The 12604-nt window shown below is 60.8% G+C and overlaps 5 protein-coding genes across 5 annotated transcripts; 3 read left to right on the forward strand and 2 right to left on the reverse strand.

Moving 5' to 3' along the window:
* Window positions 1–497: 497 nt before the first annotated feature.
* Window positions 498–3385, forward strand: AURANDRAFT_72685 (hypothetical protein; the record flags this gene model as incomplete). Its single annotated transcript, XM_009043389.1, has 5 exons — window positions 498–997; window positions 1066–1831; window positions 1964–2236; window positions 2389–2721; window positions 3297–3385. The coding sequence occupies 5 exons, from the start codon at window positions 779–781 to the stop codon at window positions 3383–3385; spliced, it is 1680 nt and encodes a 559-aa protein (XP_009041637.1).
* Window positions 3386–3449: 64 nt separating this feature from the next.
* AURANDRAFT_72686 (expressed protein) lies at window positions 3450–5836 on the reverse strand (the record flags this gene model as incomplete). The annotated part of the gene is made up of 6 exons (XM_009043421.1): window positions 3450–3728; window positions 3916–4253; window positions 4328–4675; window positions 4729–4927; window positions 4994–5254; window positions 5306–5836. The coding sequence occupies 6 exons, from the start codon at window positions 5771–5773 to the stop codon at window positions 3510–3512; spliced, it is 1833 nt and encodes a 610-aa protein (XP_009041669.1).
* Window positions 5837–6470: 634 nt separating this feature from the next.
* On the forward strand, window positions 6471–8071 carry AURANDRAFT_67831 (hypothetical protein; the record flags this gene model as incomplete). The annotated part of the gene is made up of 4 exons (XM_009043390.1): window positions 6471–6805; window positions 7073–7164; window positions 7376–7841; window positions 8023–8071. 4 exons carry the CDS (start codon window positions 6471–6473, stop codon window positions 8069–8071), a joined length of 942 nt encoding a protein of 313 aa, XP_009041638.1.
* A 582-nt stretch (window positions 8072–8653) lies between these two features.
* Window positions 8654–9085, forward strand: AURANDRAFT_15034 (hypothetical protein; the record flags this gene model as incomplete). The annotated part of the gene is made up of 1 exon (XM_009043391.1): window positions 8654–9085. A coding segment is annotated over one exon (432 nt), but the record flags the coding sequence as incomplete, so codon positions are not given.
* Window positions 9086–11134: 2049 nt separating this feature from the next.
* AURANDRAFT_67833 (hypothetical protein) lies at window positions 11135–12445 on the reverse strand (the record flags this gene model as incomplete). The annotated part of the gene is made up of 1 exon (XM_009043420.1): window positions 11135–12445. One exon carries the CDS (start codon window positions 12443–12445, stop codon window positions 11135–11137), a length of 1311 nt encoding a protein of 436 aa, XP_009041668.1.
* Window positions 12446–12604: the final 159 nt, after the last annotated feature.

Below are 12604 nucleotides of genomic sequence, written 5' to 3' on the forward strand. Positions count from 1 at the left end.
TTGACCAGAACAACCATCTCGCACGCCGTATTTCGCAACCCGGGGCGACTCCGACGCCTTCGCCCGCTCGTCACATATGGTCTACGCCTTCGACGGCAGCCAGCCCGCCGCCAGCGCCCACAGGCGCACCGCGGCTCGCGTTTTCGGTCGAAGCGCTTCGGCGCCCGGCGGACATTCGCGAGTCGCCCAAAAATCAACGAGCCACAAAAGATGCGTCGCACCATCGACTCGCACCATCATGGCGAGCTTCCAGCCGCAAAAGAGTTGATTCACGACTCGATGCGCCGGAGCACGGCTGGGCCGGCCGATTTCCGCACTTTTTGGACCCACGCGTGCGCGCGCGAAGTCGGCTTTACGAACGCCGGAAGGTCGCGTACGATCCTCCCATAGGACGTACTCGAAGGCGCAACCGGCTCTGCGGCGGGCGGGCGCGCGCGTATGCGCGCACGCGCGGCACCGAGTTGCAAGTGGCGAGCCGATCGAGCTGTGACTGGTCGAAAAAAAAAAACCAGGCGCTATGTGCATCGGCCGACCTCACTCACTTCCCGCATACAATTGCGCTTGCTCGGCCAGTCGGCGCCCCTCACTCGCTTCCCGCATACAATTGCGCTTGCTCGGCCAGTCGGCGCGGTAGGACGGGCTAGGACAGTGACTATATGTCGCGCTGCGACAGCCCCCCTCTGAAGTCTCGATTCAACAAAACAAATTCGTGCGAGCTCGCACTCACAGCTTACGCTACCACTTCAACGACGCTTGAAATTGTATAAGAGCCAAAAAAATGAATAGCCGCAGTTTACGACCTCACGAAACAGATTTCCCCGAGCTAGATTTGCGGGAGGGTTTCATGATGAGACAGCCCGCACCGTCGTGTCCGCCGGGGCTTGAGACCATCGGCGCGTCAGTGGTCGGCACGTGCCGGGCCGCATTCGCCGAGAGGGGCGCGGTCGTGCGCGGCTGCGTCGTGCTCGGCGGTCGTGGAACGGGGAAGACGGCCTTGGTGTGGAGACGGCGCCGCGTATTGGGCGCGCAGTTCGCGGAGCGTGGGCGTGACCATAGAAGCCATAGGCAGCGTGGATCATTTCGGAGCTCGGTGTCGCGGGCGAGTGGAATACGGGGCCAGTGACAACGCGCCGCGCCGTGGGCGCGTTTGAGCGGAGCCTGGCGCTGCGATTCGAGGCGGCGCGGCGAAAGGCGCCCTGCGTGCTCGTCTTGGACTGTTTCGATGACATCGCGCCGGCCGGCTCGTCGGGCGAACTCGACCGCCGCGGCGCCGCAGTGCGTCGGCAGCTTGATGCCCTCGGCGGCGCCCATATGAGCCGCGTCTTCGTACTCGCGCTGTCGATATGCCGCGAGGGTGATGCTGCCCTCGCGGACGGCCTCTGCCGAGGCGCCAGCCGGCTTGGCGTAGTCTACCGCATTGGAGCCCTCGATTTCGGCGCGCGCCGCGCTTGCCTCGAAGCTGCAGCTGCGCGCCTCGACGTCGGCCGGGACCGCGCGGGCACGTTCGCCGTCGTTGCGCGCCGCTGCCGCGGCTTCACACTCGCAGATATCTGGGCGCTCGTCGCCGAGGCTGTCCGAGGGGCCGAGGGCGGCCGCGTATCACGTGCTGCCCTCATCACTGCTGCGTGCGCAGGGCCGAGAAGCCGCGACGCTGCGGCCGTGCCGGGCGCGTCGTGGATCTCGCCGTGCGAAGCAACCGCTACTGCCAACACGAGTTCGAGCCCCTCGATGGTCACGTGCCCGCTCGCTGGCGTCGCGGCCACGCGCACCTACGGCGTGGCCCGGCGAGCCGTACTCGAGCCGCTTCTGGTTGAAGACAACGATATCGGCGGTGCCGCCGCCGCACCGCCCCCGCCGCCGCGCCGTCTGAGACGTACCGGGGGCGCAATTTTCTACGGTGCGACGGGTAAGCGCGCCGGCGCCGGAAAAAAATGCATGTGCGGGTGTGGATTGACCCACGCAGGCCTGGGAAAGTCAGCGCTCGCACGCGCACTCGCGTCCGAGGCTGCCGCTCTCGGCATCGCGGCACTCGACGTGAGGTGCAACGACCTCCTTCAGTCCAAGCTCGGCGCGTCTGAGAAGGCAGTCTCTCGCATCTTTGCCCATGCGCGAGACCACGCGCCCTGCGTCGTCCTCCTCGACCAGGTCGACATGCTCGGTGTCCCCCGCGGCAACGACACGACCACCGAGGGCAGCCTTGATCGCATCCTTGGCATGCTCCTCATGGAAATGGACGGTCTCAAGACCAGCGACAATGTCTCCGTGGTAGCAACGTGCCGCGCGACGCCCGCGTCGATCCGTTCAACTGTCCGACGCTGACCTTGCCGAAGACGACGCCCCTCAAGCCCCCCCCCCCGCACGCGCGCGCAGAATCACTCGCGGACTTAGATGAGGCGCTCTTAAGGCCTGGTCGCCTCGGCACCCGTCTTAAACTCGAGTTTCCCGACGTTGCGGACCGACGAGCGATCCTCACAAATAAAGCCGAGACCATGCCATTCAACGCTGCGGCGCGATGCTTCCTCGACGTTGTCGCCGACGAGACGTCTGGCCTCTCAGGCGCTGACCTCCACGCCCTTTGCCACTCCGCCGCTAGGTGCTGCCTCAGGGAGCATGTGCAGTTGACCGAGAAAGCTAACCCCCAACACGTTGCAAAAGAGACTGACCCGCAGCCCCAAGACAATGCCGCAGAGTGTAGAGAACTCAAAGTCCCAGTCATGCTCTGTATCGACGAAAGCCACCTCAGAATCGCACTCTCAACGCGGCGTGCGACCATGTCCCTGTACTATTAACGCATAGGCAAGGCCGCGGATCGGACCAGCTCAAAGGAAAGGGAAGGCCTCAAAGGAAGGGGAAGGCCAAGGAGAAGCGAGGCTATAGTCGCTGGTTATAGTGGGGTATGTCTCTCAAAGCTAGCGCAGGGGGATTCTACCCAACATAACTCGGGCCATACCCTGCTTGGTCTCCCTCAGATAGTCTTGTATGTACTAGTCCGAACTAACCTACTGTGCGCTTGCTGTGCGCTTCAGTTGCAAAGGGCCAACATAAAACCACTTTTTCGGCCCGTTGCGGCGGCCAATATCACCGGAGAAGCTACTCCATCCGTCCTCCCAACTCCTCGTGAAGCTCTGCGGCCCACACACTGCCTTGCGGCGGCTACGGATTCGCACTGGCACGTTTTTGTGGTCCACTCGGGCTCCGTCCGTCGCAGAATCGTAAGGTGTTTGGGGTCCGTCCGCCGAGGGTTTCTGGTGCATGGTTTGGGGCGCCCCCCCCAAGGCGTGGGCGGTGCTTCTGAGGTCTCCAGCAAGGCGTGAGCGGCGGTGTTGAGGTCCCTTTTGAGGCGCAAGCGGCGGTGTTGAGGTCCTTGTTGATGTGCAAAGTTTGAGATTGAAACTCAGGTTGAAGCCCAAGTTGAAGCGGCGTTTAACATATCCCCGGCGGGATGAGACGACGGGATATGGATTAAAGCCCGGTATATAGCGCGCCAGGAAAGCGCCAATAGCAACGAGTCATAGGTCGGTAGCCCCCGCGTAGAGGGTGCGCGTCTGCGTGCCCCGCGTGGGGACGAGGAGCTCGACGGCGAGAACCATCGCAGGGGTGATAAGTGCGGCGAATAGGATGCACCGGAGGAGAACTGTGGCGAATTCAGCGGCGCCTTTGGGCCTGCCAGCGTTGCCGTAGATTGTCGTCGCGGACTGGGTCCTTTCGCCCCGAACGCGAGTGTCGGCCTGCGGAGCGAGATCATTCGGTGAGGCTCTCCTTCCCTTAAAAACTCTCCCTCTCCACCAATTCGAGATCGCGTCGACCGCACGTTGGGCGGCCGAACGTTTCTCTTTGAGTCTTTGAAGTGGAGCTGTCAAGACCGTGCCTGCGTCGAGGTGTCTCTTGAGAAAAGCTTCCAACACCGGCTTTTACAAGCGCGGCGCGGAGCGCATCGAGAGTTGGGCATGGAACCTTGGCGTGAGTACAGGCATCGATGAGGGCGTCGATGTTCCTTGAGGCCATGGAAACGGCGGTCGTTGATGCGAGGTCGTTGACCGCGGGCGACACGACGGCGTCGCGAGGCAGACCAAGGACCTGGGTTGCGACAAGGAAAGAAAAGAGTGGCCCAGGGAGAAGAAGAAGAATCTCGAGACCGCGGTAGGAGCCGCACAGGGCTGCCGAATTGCGGAGGGCTGTGGAGAGCTTGGGCGCCCATTTGTGCGACCTCGCGTGCGAGCTCCGCCTCGTGTTGTTGCTAGAACCTCTAGCGCCTGCAACGCAGGGGTGCAGGGGTTTCCATTTGTCGCCGCCGGATCCGCCTCGCGAGCGACGCGGCGATCCGTGCGGCCATCACGTTCCGCGATGCACGCTTTGTCGACGGCTGCCCGCCGGACCTTGGCAGCGCTCGAGTCAAGGGCGAGCCGCGCTTCGCGCATCGCGTTGGCGACGAGCTTTCTGACGTCGATGCAAGACTCGAGGGCAGCGCGGGGGCCCGTGAAGGGTAGTGACTGTTCCGCGTTGCGCCTTCGGCAATCGACGGCGGCTTCCACGGCGAGGAGGGGCCCGCTGACAAGAAGATGACCCCAGGTCACCGTCGTCATGGCCACTCGCGGAATATAGTCCATAGGGATGCCCGAAGTCGTAAGGAGGTCGTAGAACTTGGACACGAGGCTATCTCGCTCTGCGTCGAGCCCTATGCAGGAATTGACCGCTGCAAGCGATCCGAGGTCACCTCATGCGGCATACAGCCACTATCGTCGAGCTCTTCAATCTCGAACCAAATATCGATCCCTCGTGAGTCCCTTCCACGATCGACCCCTCTCGTAGACTGCAATTTGCCACGCAGGCCGAGGCGTTCAACGACGAGGCTTCCGCGTGTGAGCGCGACAAGGGCACCGTCAGAAACGCGAGTCCCGACGACGAAGCAGGCCGCGCCGCTGATAACCTATGGAAACTCTCCTCTCGAAGGGGGGCGGGCGGAGCTCGGCATGTCCAGACGCCGTGGCCGCGCAAGCGGACGGCCCGAGAGCTCGCGCGGCTCGGGCTTCTCCAATCCGCGCGCGGTTACTGGGACCCTGGGGAGTGGTAGAGCCATATCATCGAAGGATGATGCAAATGATTCATGCGTCATCACCTCAGCTGCCAAGACAACGACAGGGATCGCGTCCGATGCGATGCCCGTCCGTGACCCCAACGCCTCGCGCACCCAAGCGCCGCATGCGGCGCCGTCATCCGCGTCGATGACGACGACTACCAATGCGCACGTCTCGACCTATGTCGTGCCACGCGACAGAGGCCCTCAGAATCTCAAAGAAGGACGGACGCAGCGTGAACGCGCGGCCACACGCAAGTCACGAGCCGACGTCATGACGCGGCAATCGAGCTCCGAGAGCGTCTCAGCCTTGGCATCACGGTCGCTGCTCGAATGATGCCGGACCACGCGCAGTGACGGCACCTTCTTCACGACGCGGCGACCGCGACAGCGCGCCGCAGCCTCAACAAGCTCCCGCCGCTCGAGCGACCCCGCGGGGCAATGCACACCACGTTCCGCGATGAAGCGCTTGAGCTCCTTGATCGACATCGATGCCAGGTTGGTGCTGTGGGACGCCTCACCAACCTCGGCGGCGAGCTCGTCTGCCCAGGGACCCACGTCCACCTCAGTGTACCCGCCTAGCACGAGGTGCGCCGCGATGTATTGCGCGATGAGCCGCGTCTGACACGACCCCCTGTGCGAATGCACGATGGCGGCACGCGGCCGAACGTAATGGGCTGGGCATTTTGAGTGCACCATCGGCTCTATCGGTGCCTGATCTCACTGAGACCGTGTTCACGTGACCATCGACGCCGCTCGCCACAATATTAACTAGGCTAATAGGCTATGTTTCGTAGATAATCAGTGGAGTATACGGATGATAGAAGGTTCTACATGTGATGATCTGAGTTTTAGTGCACCAAAATTGGTCACACCCGAGGGGCACGCACTGCCATGCCATCGGCAGTGGGTCGGCGAAAATCGGCGCACGCGCCGCTGCGTTTTGGCGATAGACCGTGACGCTGTCTCAGGAGGAAGATTCTCCTGTATCTGCCCTTAGGCTGTCCTTATTTTCCCTTTTCTTTCTATCCTTGCAGGTTCATATCCTCATGAGCCTGAGTTCAGTCCCAAGGTCCCCACTTTAGTATGGGGCCCCTATCTCCTTTCCCCAATTTCCTTCTCTTTGGCCTGTTTGGCCCAGAAAAGTAGCTGGCCTGCGGCCAGCATCTGCAGCTGCCCAGCAACCCGCGTCGACGTTCGTAACTGGCGATTGACGCGCGACCGACAGAGGCCCCGAGCGAGGCGCGGACGCGGCCGCATCAGGGCCGCGGTGGCCGTCCGCTCGTTCTCGGCCGCGACGATCTCGGCGAGTGTCGCGCGGCGCGCGGTCGTCCAAAACCGCGAGGGTCGCCCTCGACGAGCTCCACGATGCCGATGCGTCCGGCGGAACACAGCGATGGTGATCGGTCGACGCAAAATTGCGCGCGGACGGCCGAGCGGCGCGTCCTCGCGCGACGGCGGAGCGAGTTCGCGGCGCGCCGCAGCCGGATTCCCAGCGATTTCCAACAATTTGTTGATGGAGCGCGTCGAACAACATACGGTGGGCGTGTCTGGGCCGCGGGTACGGTCCACGACGTCGGTGGGCGCCAGCCTGGCCCTCGGCGCCACGGCATCGCGCTACGGCGGAGCGAGTTCGCGGCGCGCCGCGGCCGGATTCCCAGCGATTTTCAACGACCTTTCGGCGGAGCGCGTCGATCAACATACGGTGGGCGTGTGTGGGGCGCGGGTACGGTCCACGGCCCCGGCGGGCGCCGCTCTGGCCCCGGCGCCACGGCGTCGCGCTCGGTCCGAAACCGTTGCGGCTCGGCGCCACCGGCACCGAATTGCAGCGCGCCGCGGGTCAGCGGCGTCCATGTGAACCCCTAGGACGCGGTGTGACCGCCGGTGGGCCTCCAGGGGCGCACACATCGCAAGACTTAGCCTGTCCGCGCCTCATCCTGAAGCGCGGACAGTGTCCGCACTTCAGCTCCACCCCCGGCCAGCACGTAGATAAAATAGGACCTGGCTGTGTCCAAACATTGTCAAGCTTTGCCCAACTCGGTCGACCTTGACTTTGGGAGCTGAGGCGCTCGGCTCGGAGAGCGGCCGCCGTGACAGCGCGCGCGCGGCGCCCCCGGGGAGTGGGGCCGCGCGCTCCCGCATGTGTCTCGGGACCGTCCGTGGCCAGGCCACTGCGAAGACGCCGCGCGCGAAACGGTCCGGGCGTCGTCGAAAACGCAACGGCCTCGTCGGAGCGTTCTCTAGAGACAGCTGGCGCGTGTTGGACGTGTTCCGGACCTCGCTGTCCGTGTTTCTCCGGAGGAGTTGCGGAGAGGGTTGCTACGAAGACCATGTCTCGCGAAACACGGACAGCTCCACCGTCGGACCACCCTACGGCCTCGATTCCTCGATTCTCATCGATTGGCGGCGGTCTTTCCGAGCCAGTGTGCGGCGCCGCGACGCCCCTGGACGTCCAGAGCGGTTCCGATGCCCTCTCACGACCGATCACCGGGGCTCCGCTGGCCCGCGCGTCAGGTGAACGCGGTACTCGACAGCTACAGCTTGGGCGCCTCCTGCCAGCGCCTCGAAAACGACACCAACACGGCCTACAGCGACGACGCGCCCACGAACGCGGACTGGCGCTGTCGTTGCGTCGAGACATCTTGTCTCGACTCCAGAAGACGCTCGGCCGTCGAAACGGTGCTCTGCGCGCCTGTTTTCCTGCCGTTGGTGCCTCGCCAGTACACCCTAGCCGTACTAAACCAGTACAAACGCGTCGTATACGGCCGTATATACTCGCTTCGGCGCCCCGCGCGACCGCCTGGGGCCCGGGCGGACTCCCTGGGCTAGCGTGGACGTGCGTGGCACCCGCCGCCGTCGGGTGGACACGCGTACGTGGCGCTCGCGCACGCCGGAAATCTCCAAAAACCGACATTTTCGGCCATAACTTGTGCCAATCGATGACCTAGCATGATCGGCTGCGGTTCCGGAGCCCCAGATAAACGTCCATCACGATGAGACAAGCAGGGGGTCCGCGGTCGAGGTGCCCAAAATCGTGGGTCATAGCTATTAAAATATACATTGATTCATCAAATAAAAATTACTAAGTTAAAAAAGAAACTGAAAAAAGAAGGGGGATCTCTCTGTAGCTGCGCTTCCGGTTGGAGCGATTTGGTCCGATATGGATCGCATAGGCCTTTTTGCTGTTCCAGGGGGCCAAAAAGTTACTGTGGATTGGCTTCAAGTAAAAGAATAGTCGCAATTAGCCCCTTTGATTGGTGGCTCTCGAGCGCTTGCGATTATCTCGAGCGTGACTGTTAAGCATGCGTGCCTTGCTTCTTCTTTCAATCGCCATTGGGAGTTGGGCTGCGCGTTCTAAGCGTTCTCGACCAAAAATTCCTCAAAACAGCTGTAATCTTCACTAGAGCTAGCTAGCCCAAAATCGTCGATTTTCCAGTGGCGTGGGCAGGGTAAAAGCTGCGGCGCGTGATCTTGTGTCTCCGAAAGGCGTCCTCGGCAAGTTCTGGCCTGTCTGTGGTGCGGGCTTCGCAAAAATCGCGTCGCACCAACCTCGGCGACTCCTGAATCATGGACTTGCTCGTAGAATCAGCGACGTCGGACGTGCGAATGGGCCTAGTGGATTTCGGGGTTAATCTCGAAATTTGTGATGCTCTGGAGAGGAATCCTTCCGATGCGGTCACCATGGCATTCGCGGTGAAGAAGCGCCTGGGCAAGAATGACGCACATGTCACGGCATTGTCATTGACCTTGTTGGAGATGTGCGTGAAGAATTGCGGCGAAGCTGTTCACGCGGCCGTGGGGCAGCAGCAGATCCTGAGTGAAATAGCAAAACTCTGCGAGGGTGGCAGTGGTGAAGAGGTCAAGAGGCAGGCTCTGGCACTAGTGCAGCAATGGGGCGTCGCATTCGAGTCGCGCGACGCATTGCCTGCGTTCGCGGACACGTATACAGCGCTCAAGGTCAAGGGGTTTGAATTTCCCACAGGGAATGAGGAGAACGCGCCTGTGTTTACGCCGCCACGCCAAGATGGGACTGTCGTTCAGGATGATGCGGTGTATGCGGCTGCGCTTGCCGACGGGAGCCTCGATCGTGCCAACGCCCTCGCCAAGGTCCGTGCAGACGTAGAGATCGTGGCAGAAAAGATTCGACTCTGCAAGGAGATGGTCCCCAACAGCCCTGGCATTGACCACGATGATGCACTCGCCGAGGTTGTCGGATTTCTCGAGGCTTGTCGCCCACGCCTGGCAATACTTGTCGAATCTGGCCTCTCTGGTGCGCCGATGAGTCAGAGATTACAAACCTATCCGCCCCTCCCTGAGTTTTGCCACCATCTGCAGTACTGGAATGTACGCTAATAATTGCAGGCGCATTCGGCGACGAGACCCTCACATCTTGCCTGAAGGTGAACGACGACCTCCACGAAGCGTTGCAGGGCGAGGCCAAACCGAGGGTGTACGAAGCACCAGGCCTTCCCAAGCCGCCCTCACCGCAGAATCTCCTCCCCCTCGACCTCGACGACGACGAAGACGATGCCCTTTCCCGGGGACCCAAGGCAGCCAGTCTTATCCTGCAGCCACCGCCAGCCACCACGGCCGAGCCTTGTCTGCTCGACATCGATTTCACGGCGACGCCGCCTGCCGTGGATGCGCCACTACCGGACAAACCTCCCTGAAGCCAGAAGCTGATACAGATGCGTGACTCGAGTGAACTCCCCGGTCACTGAGCCAAGTTACTTTCCGAAAGTTAGGTGGCGCGGCTTTTCCTCGCACGCGCCCCCACGTGCAAGGTCGCTAGGACTGCGCATGGCGCGCACATTTCTCGCGCCATTGGTACACCTGGGGCACTTAAGACCCGAACGCGGGAAATCCGACGCTTTCTAGTTTGGACCCCACCCGCCCCCCCGGCGCCTGAGTAAAGCCCCCAGCCGCCGACCCAAAATTGTCGGGGGCGTTTCGGGTCGCGTTTCGGGTTCCCTGGGGCAGGTGGGGGGCCTACTAGAACAACATGCCGCCGTACCTGCACCTCACGCACGAGGTCCACGACACTCTGCTCGGTCCTTTTAACCAAATATTTCAGCTGCTCTTTCTTCCCACCATTTTCCTCCTCCAACAGCAACCACAACCATCGCGGGAAGTACCCTATATCAACTGCCAATGCCTTCGACACACAATCCTAAGTAATTAATTATTAATTAATTATGCTGGGCCCGGCGCAGCGGGATTCATTAGTCCTCCGTAGAGGCTGTGCGTCGACCGCGCGTCGAAAAACAATCCACGCCAATAGAATCTGAGTTTTGATCACGTCACTGCCGCGCGCGCGCACGTGCGCGCGGCGGGTCTAGTGCGGGTTGAAAGTCAAAAATGCGAAAAACGATCCTCACGCCCGAGTGTCGCAAATGTACGACGCTACCGCACTCACAACGCCAGCCCCGGCGAAATGAGCCCACTTTCGAGCGGCTTACGACCCCCTAACTTCAACCTTTATGTTGAACTTGGCAACTAACCAAGCTGAACTTCAAGATACAAAACCCCCAGGCGTTTTGTTTCAGGGCTTTGTTTTGCGCACTGCTACGGGCTCCCCCGACAGAGATAGCGCCAGTCACGAATCACCTAGGCGGGCCTAGTGGGGGCGCCAAGTCGCGAACTGAGTTCCGATTGGGTTTCCCATGTCTGCGCCTAGGGGGCAGGCAGGCGCAAACTCGATACCGCGGAGTTCCCGGGGGGCAGCGGCTGGCGGTGGTGGTTTGATCCGACTTTCCTAACAAGCCGCCGGGATGTTGTGGACCAAGCGGACTGAAACCAAAAAAAAGACTCCCGACACCACAGCATCATTGCTTAATTTTCACTGAATGTGGTCGTGGGTAGGAGGCTGCTGTTTCGCTTGCTTGAAATGACAGCGTATTCACGTTGACACAGATGTCCTTGAGACAATTGCTTGAGAACTGGTTTCTTCAGAGTCGTAGCTGCATGCGGCCGTCGCGCTTTGAATACACGGCTGTGTGGTTGAAATTCCAGAGGTCGTGGAAGTCAAGTCGAAGCAGTCCAATAGGAAACTTTCGCTACTTAGCCATCCTCCTCCTCCTCCTCTTCCACGACAGGCTGCGTAATCTTGTCTTCATCTTCAATGAGGCCCTTGTCATCTTCCTCCGTCGGGGCCCATTCCTTCTGAATCGGGGGTACCCTGGGCGGCTCGTAGGACACACCGCGCGATGAAGCAAAGCCAAAACCGCCGTACACGTTTATGAACTTATTACCAAACGCAGCAGCAACTGCGCCAGGCCATTTTAGGCTCTTAGCGATGACAACCGAGTCGGGCGACTCACCTGTGCCACCAGGACAGACGGAAATTGACCACGCTGGACCGTCAGTAATCTCATCCTCGGCGATGGCACCAAGAAGCGGCAGGTCAGGAAGCTCGTCTGATGGCTCAGCACCGTCCTCCTCCTCCTCGTTCGCCGGGGGCTGATTGCAACGCCCGTTGACGTTGATAGGGACCTCGTGGTGGACCCAATTGCTGGCGTCCTTGAGGTCCTCGGCGGACTTGAAGTCATCCATCTCCTCGACCTTCTTGATGGCCTTGATGCCCTCCTCGGCCTCATCGTCCTCTGCGTAGAAACCGCCGGGCGAGATGCTGCACTCGCTTGTGATCATGGCGATCTGAGCCCGGAGGAGGTGCGCCTCTGTGCCTCCTGGGAAAGGCGGGTAGGATGGGACGGGTGCATCGAGGTCTCCCGTGAAGAATCGTTTGATCTGTCGTGCAACCACAATTGCCTCTGGCGTGGTGTCTGGAAGCTTGGTCCACGTACCGCCCGCATACGTGCAGACCCAAAAAGCGTACTTGTTCGCGCCTTCAGCTCCCTCGACTGTCGTTATCTCCTCTGCTGATGGGGGATCGGGATTGTCACCCTGCACGACAAAGTAGTCACCGCTCCGGCCCGTGATCTTTCCCCAGAAGCGAAGGCTCCGCGCTTCGACTACTGCCTTCTGTTTGATGGCTAGGTAGAGACGATAGGTCTCCATCTTTCCGAAGTTGATTCCCGCCCACTCGTACACGTTTGCCTCGGTCATCAGGTCAGGATAAGTGATCTCAGTCGCGTCGCCCTCTGTGGGAGCATAGAGATTTGATACAGCGCCGCACCAGTCGAGTTGTGACTTTTTCTCCGGCTTGGCTATCTCAGGCTCACCTTCCGTCGGCAGCGTTGGCTTCACCTGCGTCGCCCCACGCAGTTCTTGAGACAATTGCTCGAACATGGCGTTTGCATTCTGCGGCTTCTCAACGATGACTTTCAGTAACACACGCGACAGGTGCTCGTACAAGGAGTTGCCATCTTCGTCCTCCTGCCGCAGGTACTGTTTCGCCTCCTCGAAGGACATGCCAGTCAGGCAGTTGTGCAGTCTAACGCGTACCACCGCGAAAGGATTTCTCTGGAAGTATCATATTATTATTATTATTATTGGTTATTTAACGTGGAGGGAGCCGCATGGTGGCCTGTAGAGCCTTCACGGGCGAAGTAGACGGGGGGAAGCAGTCTC

The sequence above is a fragment of the Aureococcus anophagefferens genome (assembly GCF_000186865.1).
Source record: "Aureococcus anophagefferens unplaced genomic scaffold AURANscaffold_53, whole genome shotgun sequence".
Lineage (NCBI taxonomy): Eukaryota > Pelagophyceae > Pelagomonadales > Pelagomonadaceae > Aureococcus > Aureococcus anophagefferens.